This window comes from Epargyreus clarus, unplaced genomic scaffold (genome assembly GCF_041222505.1).
Source record: "Epargyreus clarus isolate Ecla_fem2 unplaced genomic scaffold, WU_Ecla_fem_2.2 ptg000021l, whole genome shotgun sequence".
In the NCBI taxonomy this organism is placed as follows: domain Eukaryota; kingdom Metazoa; phylum Arthropoda; class Insecta; order Lepidoptera; family Hesperiidae; genus Epargyreus; species Epargyreus clarus.
In genome coordinates this window covers 7940556-7957471 of record NW_027332228.1, presented here as the reverse complement: position 1 = coordinate 7957471, position 16916 = coordinate 7940556, and the positions used below count along the sequence as shown (strand labels likewise).

The 16916-nt window shown below is 34.5% G+C and overlaps 1 protein-coding gene across 1 annotated transcript; it reads left to right on the top strand.

The window, feature by feature from the left end:
• Positions 1–168: 168 nt before the first annotated feature.
• LOC140751121 (popeye domain-containing protein 3) lies at positions 169–8705 on the top strand. The gene is made up of 8 exons (XM_073084984.1): positions 169–418; positions 487–545; positions 618–702; positions 1781–1962; positions 2425–2556; positions 3490–3597; positions 6544–6841; positions 8334–8705. Exons 1-8 carry the CDS (start codon positions 292–294, stop codon positions 8549–8551), a joined length of 1209 nt encoding a protein of 402 aa, XP_072941085.1. The 5' UTR covers positions 169–291; the 3' UTR covers positions 8552–8705.
• The last annotated feature ends 8211 nt before the right edge of the window (positions 8706–16916 follow it).

The following is a 16916-nucleotide window of genomic DNA, read 5'->3' as shown; positions in this document are numbered from 1 at the left end:
AAATAAGGTACATGGAAGTCAGTACATGCTAATCTGCCAAAATAAATATGTATATTATGAAAAAGAGAATAACTTTTAAATTGAAATACAGGCAAAATGAGATAAGGACTCATAGACAAAAAGTGTTATAGTAAATTACCACTAGATGGCATTTGGTAGGAACTGTAGGTGGGAAGCATGAAAGAAAAGCGGATGTTATCGATTTGGCGCGAACAAAACAATATAATTTTTCTGATAGGGATTCGAGCGTACTAAATTACGCAGAAATATTTTTTCAGTGCAGTCTAAATTATGAGTTCAGGCGGAATAACTGGAGTAAAAACAGAGTTTTTACAAATCGGTGAATATAATTTTACTTGGCCTGGAGAAAATGGCACATTTCAGGATTTTGGGCCGGTGAACTACACGATGCCGTCAGGTAGTATTTTACAATTTTTTGTGTGTGAAAAGTTGTTCATGAAATTATACCTAAGTGAATAATTTCAGGACCATGGTATTGGCCTTGGTGCCCATTATGGAAAGTGCCACAACATCCGCTGTTTCAGGTGAGAATTTAGATTTTCAACTAACCTTTTGAGGTTATAAAAGTATTTATAACACAAGTATTTATTATTTAGCTATCCAACATCCTCTTCGTTGCTTCATACTGCGCCCCAAGCACAAAGAAGGGTCAACTTTGGATGCACACAATTCTAATATTCGGTAAGTATATTTCTCTTCTTGAAAATACTTAAGACGTAAATTAAATATATACCTTAGTCAATATTTACTGCGTATAAAACTTCATTAGGTATATTGTTAAATCCTTGTTTTTTCCGTTTCATGTTTAAATCAAATAGGTCATTACATTTATTTGTTTTTCTGACTATATAAAATCATAGAGCGCATTAAATAATATTGTGATACAGGTATTTGTGGTATTATATCTTAATGTTTTAATATTTCGTGTATTATAAATAATTAATATGTAATGTTATTAAATTAAACGAATAAATCATTCTTAATAAACGAGTCAACAATTTCTAGGACAAATAGGTAGGTATCTAACAGGCTTTTTGGGATAAGAATCTTTAGAACAGGGAATCAAAATATTTAGCCCTCTAATTTTCTTCAATATCTCTATCTAAGATGGTCTTTTTCACATTAGACATAAAATCAATATTTTAAGGCAAGTTAGCCTTTTACTCGATTACGGAATGTAATTTTTCCGAGTGTACCTACGTACGCGTGTACGTATAGGTACTTTACTTAGGTACATTCTGTGGCAAGCTCTACAGCTCAAACGGTTTGACAAATTTTAACATGAGAGGTGTCGTTGGATTAGTTTAAATTGACCATTAGTTCATTGAAATGTTATGAAAGAGATATATGGTAAAAAACATTTCAACCCCTATTTTCAAGATGGCGGCCGTGGGACAAGGGTGGCGACCCCACAAACCCCTTTGATTGTTTGGTTGTAATGAATAGGCTCAAAAACTACTGGACCCATTTTAACAATTCTTTCACCATTCGAAAGCTACATTATCTACGAGTAATATAGGCTATACTTTATAAGATTAGAAAGATTATTAGATATATATATACATATATTAAACTAGCTGACTCAGCATACTTTGTACCGCCTCAAAATCTATTTATTAAATATATTTCATATAAAGTATAGCCTATATTACTCATAGATAATGTAGCTTTCGAATGGTGAAAGAATTTTTAAAATTGGTCCAGTAGTTTTTGAGCTTAACTTAATTTATTATTATTATTTATTTATTAATTATTGTAGGGTTTATGCTATACTCAATCTGGGCTTGGCACGTGATCTGCTCCCCGGATGCATTTTCCTGGAATTTCGGGTTCGTTTTCCTGAACCTGGCGCAGGTTGTCTACCTGGTGTACGAAATGAGACCTGTCAAGTTTGACCCAGAACTCGAAGAAGTGTATCACACACTGTTTGAGCCGTTTAAGGTAAGGTTACTTGCGGACTTTCTTTATAAATTAAATTGTAGCTCTGATAGTGAATAGTAGAACTAGATGATAAATAAGTGAAATAGATTTTGAAAAATGCTGTAGGTATATAATAAATGTGCCAGAGATGAGTATACAAGATCAATAAATACTTCCAATGGGTAACTAGATAGATAGGACGTAGGTATAATATATAATAGTAGGTATCAATATAAATTGACTCCGGCGGCACATCCCTTCTGGTATGGGAGACAAACTTTTCTGAGGCACTCCGCCTTAGCCCTTAGAGGTAGCAACGCATCTGTAACAGACCTCAGATACGAATCTAATCTTATCTGGGATTGATTGCAGATGCCCATAGGTGACACATATGTATCAACTAAAATAAGTTTTTCTGTACTATTATTGTAGTATGTAAATAATTTTACAACTTCCCAGACACTTTTCCGTAATATTTATTAGGTGTCAAGACTCCAGTTCAAACGAATGGTCTCGCCAGACTTCGCTCATGTGATGTCTCTACATGCTGGCGAGGCATACGCTATGCAAAACCTTACTAAGACAGATCGACTGGGTTTGCTACTTTCAGGAAAGGTAAAATACGAGTAGTTTGGTAAACTTATTTTGGAATTTTTGAGTAACAATTTAAATAATTATTTACAATCTTTGCGTTCTTAAAAATGTAGCTATTATTCTTATTGTCTCCGAACATCGTAATTTCTCATTGTTCAGCAGGCATGTACATTTATTTAAACTAAGGCAATTAGGTCTTAATCTACTGTTTGGGCATTTTTTCAGAACGAAGACTGGGTCATGAGCCTTTTGCTTTTGCTATCGACATTTTCCTATTTTATTCGGTTTCGGTATCTACTATTTCCCGCATCGAATTAATCTTGCAAGTACTTACTACCGGAAAACCAAACGTCACTTGTTGAGTGGTATTTACAAGAAATTTTCCCGTCCGTTAGTGTAGCTAATCGTATTAAGGAAAGAATTACGCCTCAACACAACTATCCCCCGCGCCACAAATTATGCAAATGGCGTTGTATTCAACGGGTCGTTACACAGCGGGGGAATTTAAAACAATTTTTGTGTACACGTGCCAATGTTTGCTGTGAATACCTATCGCGATGGCTGTCTAACGACGCGGACGTGCCCGATACACTGCTTTACACGTCATTTAACGTGCAGAAGTATCTGATTTACGTTTTAAGCGCTTCGGCTGATTATATTGGCTGCCGATATCCTATGAACGGTTTTTTCGAACGCTGATGAAATTTCACGAAAATGCAATGGGAGTGTACAAGGATTGGGTTAATACACGTTACGAGAATTTCAAACATAGAATTGTATTGAATCTTGGTAGAGTCTTACATTTATAAGTTTAATGCTAATATGGTTGTCGTTTTCCAATAGAACAATATTTTTTTAGCTATAATGGAAAATTTTAAACATTTTTATATTTTGACAATATCTACAATTCACGCCTATAGAATATAGGCAGTAATTTGAAGGGATTTTTTACAGGTAAACGTAATGAGTGGACACCAATTTCTTCACCCAATATTACCATGTGAATTCCTTGATTCACCAGAATTTGAATCTAGCCGAGCTACAATTGACGAAAAGTTTAAGGTAAGTAAACGGTGGACTAAAGTGCCGCGAGGATACTTAAGCGCCTGACTTTCTAAGAAAAAAGTTCTTAAGACTGTGTGAAGTCTAGCATTCCGCACGAGACCTTTCTTTTAAAAAAAGCAGTTGAAAATGACGACGACTGTTTAGAATTTAGAACACAAAAAACTTTATTATCATTACAGCAATATTTATAGCATATAAACTTGCGGGCTTCGAATGTTCTGTGAAACTTAATTAGCGATAGTTAGTTTGTTTGCACTCATTGTAATTACATTACAGCTGAGTGAATATAAAGCTATGAACTAGGTGTGGTAATTTATAGCACGGCACTTGGTAACTGTTTGCAAAGTTCTGCAAGTTGATGTTAATGCCTACAACCTACAACATTGTTTGAGTGCAGGCGTTAAGACGAACTTAAAACCACGCTTGTACAACATAAATACTTTAGTACGAACGGGTACACATATATTATGCAAAGTAACTCTATTTTAGCCTAAAACAAGGTTCAAATAATAAATTAGTGGCTAAATCTTGATACGATTCTTATCTGTTTCTTTATGGAAAGTCCCAAAGTTTAACTCTTGTACAGTGACAACTTAATCTTGTAATATTTTTGAACTTTCTTTACGGTACAGAAATATAGTGGTGTTAACGATCTGCACTGCTGAATGGTTCTTATATCTGACACATAAAGACTTCCGAGTTTAATTTCCAATTAGTGTAAATTTACTTGCTGAAGTCAGGACAAATAAGAAGCACAAAATGAATATTTCTAAAATAAGAAACTGGGTCCGTAATAAAATTATAGGATCCAGTTCCAGACAAAAATAAATATTAAAAAATCTGTTAATAAAAAAAATCAATATATCTTTACCTCATCTTAAAAGTGTGTAATTTATTTTGTTATATTTATGAATAATTAAATATATGTATAAGAAAATTCATAAAAGTACGTATCTATTGGCGCTGCCGGATCCGAGCCTTTTGTGATCTATAACTAATTTCCTACGTCGCCTTAAATCATTCCCAATTTCGAAAGTTCTTGGCAACATCTGCACAAATTTGCTTAACTCGTAACTGTTTTTACAATATCATCTTTCAGATGAACAAACAAACCACTTAAAACTTGCTATCGCATAAATCGTTGGCTCAGAATTCAGCAAAAAACAAAATTGCATAACAAATCTTCACTGCAACGATACCCTTCTAGAGCTTAATGAACTTTGCCATGGAAATTTGAATTAATGTGGTGAATATTTAGATGCTAAATAATGAATTGTAGGCAATTTACAAGTAAATGCTTGCATTTCGTGTTGTGCTTGGGTAGAATCATTTATCTTGTCTACTATAGCTTTTTTTACTTATCTACATGTTGTGAGATAATAAAGTTAACGTAATTAAATTTAATAATTACTGATAATTTAAAGATTTATAGTATTCTATGTTGGAAATATGTACCTATGTTTGAAAATATGTACCATCATACATATTGGTAGCGGATTGTTCCGAAGGAGTTCATATCCTTATTTTATAGCATCGATTTCCGCCAAGTAACGCCTGATACGATTAATTATTATTATTACCGATATATTTATTTATTTGGGATATTATAATCCATAGTATCAAGCACAGTCAATAAAAGAATATGAAATACTTCTGGTATCGTTGTCATCATCATTAATCCAATGAATTTTATTATCGAATATCTTGAACATGCGTGTGAACATGTAAATCGGAAAAAACCTTGTTAAAAATAGAGCTAACTACGAGACCGGGGTAGACTGATGAGTTCATTATTTTGGCAACCCGACGTCTCCCCATCGTCGCGTCGACCTATATCAACAAAATGTTACCCATCAAACTTTGCACAGCGTAAAGGTCTTCCATCAACTCTCAAACAAACAAAACAAAACAAATCGAAAGCATCTGCTCGATTGTGATGGTAAATATAAAATAACTCCATCAGTTCTAATTAAAAATGTTACAATACAATTCATGTGTGGCGATTGATGCAAAAATGAGAACTTATAAGAGCAATAGTTTAACATTAAATATTTTATTTAATCAGTAACACAAAATTAATCGGAATCTTTAAGTGCAATGGAAGTTTTAAAGCCAATAAAATTGAGTTAGTCTTCAGCGTCTAGCCTCTAGTCTAGCTACTTGCACTGTAGATCCAACTTCCTAAACTAGTTTAGCAGCAGACGCTGTTAATTCAATTCATTCAAGCACTGATTGCCGTACAATATATGTAAGTGCACGCATCTAACTTATTTTTACGACCAATTTTATTTAGTAGTACTTAAATGGTACGTCATAGGACGCTTTGGCATTACCTACCCCATTCCGGTGACCTAATTGTTGTCTGATACGGCTGTATAAAAGCCAAAGTGGCTATAAATGCAAGAAACTGGGTTAAATATCGATGAACTCTAAACACTCTCGAATATGCTCGACACCCAAAGTACCCGTAAAATTGCTTGCTTTGCATGAACTACTAAATTGCTCTAGTCGAATTATCGTGCACTTGTGAACGAACAACTATAAAATTAAGGCAAACAGTTTATCGACTGTTCGAACTTTGTAACGGTGACTTGAACATCTTCTGTAACATTTAACTACCTCGAATATTCGTTTTAGTTTGAACTGAAAATTGAACTAAGCTATAGTTTTATTGCTTGAACTAGTTCGACAGCTTTATTACTTACAATAGATTGTGTAATTAAGGATTTTTTGTGTACTTTTGGTTATTATTATTAGTATTCGTCTTGTCCTGTACTTACCTACTTATTATGTTATTTCGAATCGATATATTTTTCCAGCCCTATCGAAATTGGACCCCAAGGTCTGAAGAACACGTCTGTATTTAAAAACACGCACGATTAAAACATTGCGGAGTAAAGCATGTCAGGTAAAATCAAACTAAGTACATCAAACTTTCTGCAGGTATCAATAGTCGCTGCGTCGTCTTGCCGTTACGTGTATTGGCAACGTAGCTCCTTGGAGTACCTTTTCGTAAAGGAACCGTATCTGGCTTGTGTGGTCACAACTCTAATAGCCAGAGATATCACCACTAAGCTGTACGCGATGAATAATAAGATTGTAACCGAGAGAGGTTCACATTTGGATATAAGATTGCCGAGTATATCGCACGCCTTGGCAAGGAGTCCGCGAAGACTCCGTTCCGCAGCAAAGCCACCTCCTCCGACCACAGTACAACCGGTGCCGCCAGAGAAACGGTCAAGTGAGTCTCCATCAACACACAATTTCATTTTTATATTTATTTTTTTCGGACCTTAATTAAATTTTCTTATGGTCGTATTATTAGCCCAAAAAATAATAAGTTTCAGATTTTTAAACAAATTTTACCATGCAATAATTAATTTAATTCCTTACAAAATAGAGCAATTTATGAATTTAATGAAAGCTTTCTTGTAAGAAACTTATTAAAAAATATATTTTTCCATGAGACGCGTAGGCGTACCTACTGGCACTGAAATTGGGGTTAGATAGACGTTAATTTCGATTTAAAGCATAATCCATGTTTGACGATATGTTATATTATGTTAAGTTAATTAATCAAAATGGATATTAATTTACCTATGGCGTATGTATTTTTAAACGTATATTGGATATTAAGCGCTCATTAAATTCATGTTACGTTATTGTTGAAGCAGTGTCAACAAAATATAGTTTTTAGTGACTCCGTGTTTCCGTAAGGGCTCGGACAGATATACATATAGTAAGCATGCTACTTTTAGAATCGGCTATCGATGATGTAGCTGCTCTTCGGAAGCTAAATCGTTGGTTTAAAGTCGAATCGTCGAGTTAAAACAAATTCCGGCACTTGTCTGAGTATCGTTAATCTTTTAGACGCTTAATACAGCAAGTGAAGGAAAAAATCTCGATGCAGAATTTATGCAGGTAGGTAACTAAAACGCGATTTTAGATACCACGATCTAACGCAGCAAATGGCTACAACTTTAGTAGCATAAATGCAATCGCGAATCGCGAGTCAACAAAATACGAATCGCCGATGCTAAAAGTAGCATGCTTGCTATTGCCGTGATCATGTTGAACACCGCTCAGCGATGTTTGCGTTCGCGTGTTGATTACAAGCAAGTTCGTAATTTGTTTTCAAAAACAAACCTTTCGCCCCTGCGTGTTAAATTAATGACCTTGTTTCATAATATCTACGCTGCTCAAATTTAGCCACTTCATTGGATTGCCTTATCAATTATGAAGAATTAACTGTAGCTGTAAATTTAGTGCCTAATTTACTGCGATGTCTTTATTGGAAGTGTGGATGACTTTTATGTTTCTTTTTATTTTATAACGAAGCTTGTAAAAAACGTGGTATACCGAGTACCACTTCACATCGGGTTTTCGGGTTAAGAATCAATCATGAATCGAATCTCACCAGCACCATATTATTTTTACTTTGTAGCAGCAGTGTCAAGCTGTATTGTTTTTAAACTTGCTTGTTTTAAGTGTGCCTGCCTTAAAACCAATCAATATAGGCTTTTCACCTTATTATTTAAGGGTAATTAACCTATTTTTGGTCAAGTTCAGGACGTGTAAGGTCCAATTATATTTGGGGCTTATTAATGTTTATAAGCGGCAGGGCACATTTTCTTATTTGGACTACAATTTTCATTTCAACTTAAAAAGTTGCATTTTGCGCCTCTTTTCTTGCGTCGTTACGTCGTTTTGTGACTTAATATATTTTGGGGCAGATTGTTGGCCACGGGACTCCGCTCCCCTAGGGGGTCGGCGGGTGGGGGGCTCGGGGGGTGCGTCGGGGCGGGAGCGCGACGAGGAGCTGGTGCCGCTGGCCGAGCACGAGGCGCCCGCCGCCTCCTCCGACGACCTGTCCGCAGACAGCTGCCCCGACACCTCCTCTAAGTACCACAGCTGCGAGGCTGTCGAAACTGATGACGAGCTGCGGCATTAAAGAATGTATAGTCCGCGCCAAACTACTAGTCCGCTCTGAAGTTGTTGCGAGCAGGTGTCATACAATTTGCTATGGCGACGCGATTCATATGTATATGCAGAGCGGACTAGCAGTTTTACGCGGACTATACCTGTTGTAAACGAAGCAAAGAAAGCAAAACGTTTATGTACGTTTATGTACTATATGTAAGAAGTTATACTACTTTGGGATATTTAATTAACATAAAAAAATAATGTATGTACAATACGCATTAAAAATATACTTTGGCGAATTTAATAAAAAAAAGAGTGCCTGTATTACAAATCTAAAAATTGTTACAAAAAGATTAAATTAAAAATTAAAAAAAACATACGAGTATATAGTATCGTATCATGTATATTACTTTCAAAAATTAATTTTCTACTGAATTATAAATATTGTAATCTTTTTAATTAATATTAAATAATAAAAAGTGCTTACTGAAAAAAAAATGCTATTAAGAATTAATACGAGTACTAATAAATTTCTAATGTACCTATGTAGCTACTCCAAATAGTTTAAAAACTTAAACTAAAGTTGCCCACTTACTCGTATGATATATCCTGAAGTACCAGAGGAATGATGACGCGTGATATATTATTATGTAATATGCATCATCATGAAAATAATTATTATGTACTCGATAAGTAGACGAAAGCTTTGTTAAGAGTGTACTTTATGTACTATATATAAATAAATTGATAACGAAAATCATAAAAAATAAATAATGTGACTAAAATATTGTATTCATTACTTAATATAACTTTTATCCTTCCTTTTTCCTATGACACAGTCGCAGTACACTAGGTTTCCATCCTATTATAATTAATTAATTAACATCGATCTTAATTACGCCTACGTGTAAAGATCTTGTTACGCTTAGCATTTTGGTATATCACATTACTAATTGGAAGAGGCAGATGTACAGGATTATAAACTCGTAAAAATATATTATTTGAATACGCAATCCATTCAATTTTATATTCTTAGTCATCTAAAGTATGGAAAGACAGTTTGATCTTTAAAAAAGCATATCGATACCTATTTCGCAAACCAGCCAACTCCACTTTTTTCATTTTTTTTATTTATTTTGATAATAAATGACTTTAAACGAAATCAAAATAAATAAAAAACATTTTGAAAAAAGTGGAGTTGGCTGGTTTGCGAATTAAGGTATCGATATATAATGAAACAACAATTGGATGATCCGGTGAACTTCGCACTACCCAAAAATATTTGACTTCAGCCACCAGAGGCACATACAATTTTTTGGTTATTATATATAATGTCCGTGCATTAAATAAATACAAGCGTTACAAACATAACTTTATTGAAGAAACGATAGAGTATAAAATATCATAAAAACCTTTAATTACTGAAATATTTTCAACCTTTACAAGTGAAGGTGAAAATCAAAGGGCTACAAATAATAAGGCGGCTAGCATTTAACACTATTCAAAGTTATACTTATGAGGCTCGGTTGACCTTTGAACGTTTACCTTTGGCAGAAGTCAGGGGTTATTTTCCTGAATGTTAAACGTTGCATGTCTTGAGATTTTTGTGACAGTAATTATTTATATTTTTTATAAGTCTATAAGAAATATTTTATTTGGTATAGGCACATTTTACATAATACATACATACACATATTTTACCTGAAACGTTTAAAGTGAATGGTCTACGGATCTTGTGGTAGTTAAGACGATTTATTTTAAACCCGAAATCTAAAGTACTTGTACTTGTAATTAACATTACATTAGCCATAATGTAAAAAATAAAATAGTAGACTACTCTTTCATGTTAAGCTTCAACCACTGCTACATACCTACTGATGATTTATAGCAGCAATGGCTTTGAAGTAGTGAGTTGGTTTAAAGGATGTGGCATATTCGAACTTAATTTGTAGGAAGACAATCGCATTCGTGAATGATTTCAAGGGACACATAATCTACTTAGAGTAGATTTCAGACGTTACTATCTAGGCAGGAGCCATTACTTTCCATGAAGGGGAATGCATACTCATACATTTATTACTTATACTAAAAAGTAAAATCTTGAATAACTCCAATGAGTATAAAAACTAATTAATTTATTTTATAAAATCCATTAAATATAGGTAGTTAATCTGTGTAGCTTTATAAATTGTGATTCGTTAAAGTTGATATGTCGCTGACGCACGCCATGGTAAGCGGCTTAAGACGAGAAACGGCAATTTGCCATTCACTGCATATCTGCTAGCCCCATTTTGACAGAAATGGGTCGTGTGTGAAAGAAATCGTCTTTTAGACACTAATACTACCATCAGCATATAAACTAGAGACTATAAAGTATACTTTAACTTTGTGCAGTGAATATTTAAATTATAAGATAGGTATTATGACATATAGCGATAGATATTATGGAATAGTAAATAATTTAATTAAATTTTAATCTTAGAACAATTAGATTGTTTATTATTTCATATAATAATATTTTTAGGTCAAGTCTACATTAATTAGTGTGTTGAGTGAATGAAATGATATGAATTATAGCTTGTTTTCTCACCATTATGAATGATGAACAATCACAATAATAAATAAAGACGCATTGTTTGTTAAAATGAAAACAAACTTTCATTAATTTCATGAAAATAATGGCTAGACTAAAAAAAATCTTTAATGTGCTCTTTTCTTGTGCATGTGAACACTCCAAGTTCGGCCGGCATATCTCTACATTTACTCGTTTCACTTTTCATCTTTCTTAGATATTGCGTAAAACAAGTGCTTATAGGTTTTCTTACAGTCTTGTCTTTAATGACTGTAGCTGCATGGGCTTTCATTACTTTTAACCGATATTTTTGTGTTTGAAATAATCCTCAAATTGTAAAAATGTTGTAGTTATTTCTTATGGTCCTCTTCGTTTTGTCTTACTTAATCTTAATGGAATTTTATTGCAATAAATTTTACTAGAAGTATTCGTTTTTAAAATTAATTAAGTTACATTAATATCGTATTAGGTAATGGTTTCTATTAAAAAAAGTGTTAATTATTTAAGTAAGGGCATTCTAACATTTGCGGATTCGTTGTAAATTCCTGTCTCTTCGGCTCGAGATAGCGTATGCCCTTTATAAACACATCTCACGAGAGACACCAATGGAAGAGGCCCCTTCCTCTCGGGAATGGTTGGAGTTAACACCACCGGTCGACGTTTGTCTAGAATGCATCTAATATTAACACTTCGTAAAGACACTACCTTTGTAAATGTAATGGACCACCCTGATAAAGTAGGTATGTAATTTTATAGTACCTACAGTACAATACTAACAGATTCTTTTTTACTACTTATTTTGAGTCAGTATTTTTCCAACAAGACCATAAGACACTCAGGTACCTATGTATTTTATTATGCATCATCCTATTAAGAAGGCAAGAGTTTATCGCCTCAATGCAAAAGTCTTTAAATACTTAACCGCTTTAATTTCGGATCAAATGGTACCAAACATACCTGTACCAAGTGCCCACGATACTGCCATGAAGCTTTTTAATGGTTATTGCTGAAGCAGCGTAAACCCAATTAGCAGTTAAGGTTTCAAGTAGCAAATTTGAGCAAGAAATACAACATTAAGGACTTCCGCCAAAAGGCGTCGCGCCAACGCATCTCTTCAGTTAGGTGAGTTTCATTTGGCTACAAGGCATTCCATCTGTGGTCGAGGAAATTTGGCAGACCAGCACAGATATCTGCTGCTCTTGTTGGCAATTTGATGGTCAAAAAAAGAAAAAACAAACCAAACAAAGAGTCTTTTGTCTAGTGCCAAAAGACTCTTTGTTTTGCTTATTTCTGCAGATAGTACCTCGGTGATTTCAATTACCTGTGTAATGCAATTAGAAAATAATTTCAAAACATTTTTTTCTGAGAAAAAAATAAATTTGATAGGGAATTAAGTCAAGTAAAGAAATATAGACAATTTCTTTAAGTGCATTTGGGAAAATTAACCGAAGTGAAACTATGCCATCACACAGAAGATAAGGTTCAATAACCTTTGAAAAGGGATCTAATATGATATTCACCGGGACGAACTTATCAATCTTGAATTTTAAATCTAGGTATATCTATTATACTACCTACCTACTTACGGCAGATACCATGGGTTGTTACTAATTTTCTTAAATTCGTACATATACAGGTACCTACACATTTAAAATATTTTATGATTTTCTCTCAACATGATAAATGACCTGTACATATATTTTACGTATTGCGTAAATGGACGAGTATCGTGAATACTAGTGGGTATGACATACATGCGCGATAACGAAATGAAGGCTTGTCGGCTCGAGTGCGTGCATAAATTGCATAAATAAACTGAAAAGTGTCCATATTGTGACTTCGCATTGCAATGAATTCGTATGCAAATGTTTTTCATATTTTGTATTTCATTGTACTTTATGTATTTTTCACAGATGTAGTTTTGACTTTATTACACCATTGATATATTTCAAACAGCGATATCCAAGTGATATGAATACGACGTCTGCGTTAAAGATCCGAGAAATATCTCTATTTTTTTAAATAATGTGCGTAATAAAAATTAGTTTATTATGTTTTAACGTAGATGGTAAACTTCATGAAAATGCTATCTTAGGAAACTTATACGAACATATTTTATCAGTAAATTAATAAAATACAAATCCGCACTCTCTCCATCCCTTAGAAAGACCCGTGCCCAGCAGTGGGGCAATAAACTTAACTTTACCTTACTTTATTTTATATGGAAACTAATAGCTACTTTTAATTTCAACTCCATTACCTTGCCTTACCCGAAATACTGAAATAGTTACCTAATGCTTGAAACAAACCTCGCATGCACTCACCAAAATGCCGTCGTCACCATGCTTTATGGTTTTATGTAACGTTAATTACGAGTACTGGCTCGCGTTTAGGAAGCCAAGAAGCGTAAGTAAACGGTGACCTACTTCGCTGCGTGTATTGACTTTATCTCTATACATTTCTTATTAATAAGTCGCGAAGCTGATTTTAATATAATGTTAAAATACAATTAAGAGAAACTTTTATCTTGCAAATCATCAAAATAGTGAAGCTTAATTCTATTCAACATACGTAATTATTTAATTTTCGGAAACAGCAATTACTTGCGTAGTATCCATAAAGGAAACACTGCCTACAAAATAATATTTACAGTGTAAACATCACTAACACAATGGGGACTAAAGTGTGTGGTGAGTGAGTTTGTATTTATATACGTTTCCTCACTAGACCTGCACACACTTGCTTTGTTTATAGGTTTTTAACACCTTTGCGTAATTAACTTCGTTGAATTCCCTGCCGGAGCGTTGTGAAATGTCAAAGGTTCATAGTATAAGTCCAACTGCGCGATTTCAACATCTGTCTGCTTTTTAATGGTATTACATTTTAACAGAATACCTAAAATATAGCGGGAAATATTTTTAGTGGAATAAAAGTTATAAATTTATGAATAATATGGCCAATCGTCAAAACAGATTAAAACTAATAAAAAAAATAAAGATCAAGCGGTCAGATGCCAGGTCACTTGTTCTCAGACTAGTTGGAAATATTTATACACATACTTTAGTTAAAGATGAAATATAGCGGAATTTTCTTTTTGTGGATTTTATTTGTAGAGCCACTACACCCTAACATGTAACAGTGGATCAGAAAAAATGTTCCTCAGGCTCGTATCTTTTGCATGTTTATAGGAGCCATTACAGGCACTTACCTACCAACCTATTATCATTTCCTAAGGTCTGTAATTCTATGTATATCTGGTTTTCTTATAAGTGAACCTAGAATTTAAAACAATATTCACATAAATTGTTACGTCTTTTACTTCTTTTTTGTTTTCAAGCAGGAAACCTTGCCGTGCCGTGGGAGTGATACTAGGATTTTACCTAAAATTCCCTGGTCATTCTCGGCGCTGCGCAGAAGTCTTCGGGATCTCCAAGGAATGCAACCATGCAAACGCTATGCGACCACATATACCGCCGTCCTTCCCAGGAACTGTAACCGGGCGGTTCGAGCTCCAATTCTTGCCGACCGCAACCCCGGAAGACCCTATAAATCGCTATCTCCTAGGAGATACCGTAGCTCATCCTGGTTCCGGAACTACACGGCCAATGATTAGTACTCGTACACATAATTCAACTCACACTCATATTACACAGTACACCGTGAGTTGCAGCACTAACGCTTACATTTAATGACATTTAAATTCGATTTTCGATTCGCGTTAGTTACGCTACGCGGACATGTTATGTCTCTACATAAATTTATTACTTAGGTTTCCTTCCCGTATCTATTGGAGTAAATTACTCAATGAGTGCCTAATGCAAATGGCGGTGGAACTATGCGATAGGAAGTGATAACGATCGGATCACTCGCTGCACGGAGGTGGTCAAGGCTTGGCCGGCCGTAATCTAGCTTTCTTAGGGTGGTCACTAACGTTTTTATATTAAAGACTATTGTTAGCATAGTTTTTTGCAAAGATATGTCAGAATTGAATTATTAACAGGTATATTGTTTTAGCAATAGCAGTGATAGCCTAGTGGTTAAGAAACGCGGCCTCTCGATCGAGGGGTCCGAGGTTCAAATCCCAGGCACGCACCAGGCACCTCTGATTATCAAATTTATGTGCGTATTAGAAATTAATTATCACTTGCTTAAACGGTGAAGGAAAACATCGTGAGGAAACCTGCATACCTGAGAGATTTATAAAAAATCTTAAAGGTATGTGAAGTCTACCAATACGCACTTGGCCAGCGCGGTGGACTATGGCAATCCTTCTCATTCTGAGAGGAGACCCGTGCCCAGCAGTGGGACAGTAATGGGTTGATGATGATGATGATGATATTGTTTTATCAAACTATCGTCACAACATCATTAACATTAATCCTATATGTGATATAAAATTACGTACTATGTTTTATTTACTTAACAAAATGTTTTACCGACGTAACAAAAGAATATTCATAAAATTTGTTAACAAGATTTCCTACATGTATTTTAATATATTTTGTAGACTTTTTACATCTTATGGCGCTTTCTACACTCATAATTCTATATTACTAGGATACTTTCGACACACACAAATGAGAGCGTACTTATTCCATAACTTACTCAAACAAATACGGTCACCGCTTCCTATTACGGGTCGTCAATGAGATCTACAACACGATGCATTAGATCTAGAAGCTCTTGCATTGAATTATTTCCAAGTGCGCGATTGCCCTAATCCGATGCTTTCTTATCCATGAACACAATACCACAGTTGCTGAGCTTTACATGCGATTTACCATTTTCAGCGTTATCTGATGACCTACGAGGTTCCTAACAAAGGAGCTCTAAATAGCGTTAAAGTAGATCGATATGCGCGAAAGTCCAGTTTATTGCATAACTGTGGAACTGATTTAATAGGCTTAGATTCACGTTAGGACAAAATGTATGCGTGTGCGCATGTATGTTATACCTAAGCGATTGTGCAAGATTCATTTGGCATTCATCATAAATAATCCCGTTATAAAAGTCTCCTATGCTCTTATTATTCAAAAGTAATATAAATAAATAAATGTTTAATGCGTTTTGTGAATCTGTTTATTCCTGGGAAGTGAATAACGTGTTGCTAATAAATAATAAAAATAAACCGTTATGCCGAAAACAGTTCGCATTCTTGATTAATGTGACATCTATTGTTTTGTATCACGCAATTTCTCATTTCATTGAATATGAATTTTATCCAGTTCATTAGCATTTTATCCTCAATGCGTTGAAGAAGTAGGTAATCGTTACTTATATTGTAGATCTTATGTGAACTTTCCAAGACATTGATCAATCTCCTATTAATGGCCCATATCCGTCTTGTGGAATCTCGGTGAGGATAAAGCAAGTCACAATAACTTCCGTATTACACTATCTGTACCCTTCCACGACTTTCCATTCAATAAAAAACTATTAATCTTCTGGGTTACTTGTTTACGGGTTCCTTATTTTCTTATCCTATTTCATTTCGACATAATAACAATAGGAAATATTATGCAATCTATCTTTCAGGCATGATTTGTGTAGTCAGATACATATTATACATATTTTTTTTATTAAATAACGAAATAGTAAACGAACATGCACTTTACCTGATAGTAAGAGCATCTTCGGCCTATCTGTGATATCTGTGACCAATTCCATATGGAACAATTTTACCTGAAACTGACAATGCGTTCCCACTCTTGAAGACTTGTAAGCCAGCCCGCATGCACTCCACATCCTTCCGCCCAAACGCAGTGCTATTCTTCACTAGAAAAGGGTGTAGTGATGGTACCTAATACTGTCTCTACGGATA

Coding starts and splice junctions, on each gene's coding strand:
- LOC140751121 (XM_073084984.1), top strand. CDS start 292: ATGAGTTCAGGCGGAATAACTGGAGTAAAAACAGAGTTTTTACAAATC. Junction 3,598..6,543: donor CAATTGACGAAAAGTTTAAG/GTAAGTAAACGG, acceptor AACTTTCTGCAG/GTATCAATAGTCGCTGCGTC. Junction 6,842..8,333: donor GCCGCCAGAGAAACGGTCAA/GTGAGTCTCCAT, acceptor ATTTTGGGGCAG/ATTGTTGGCCACGGGACTCC.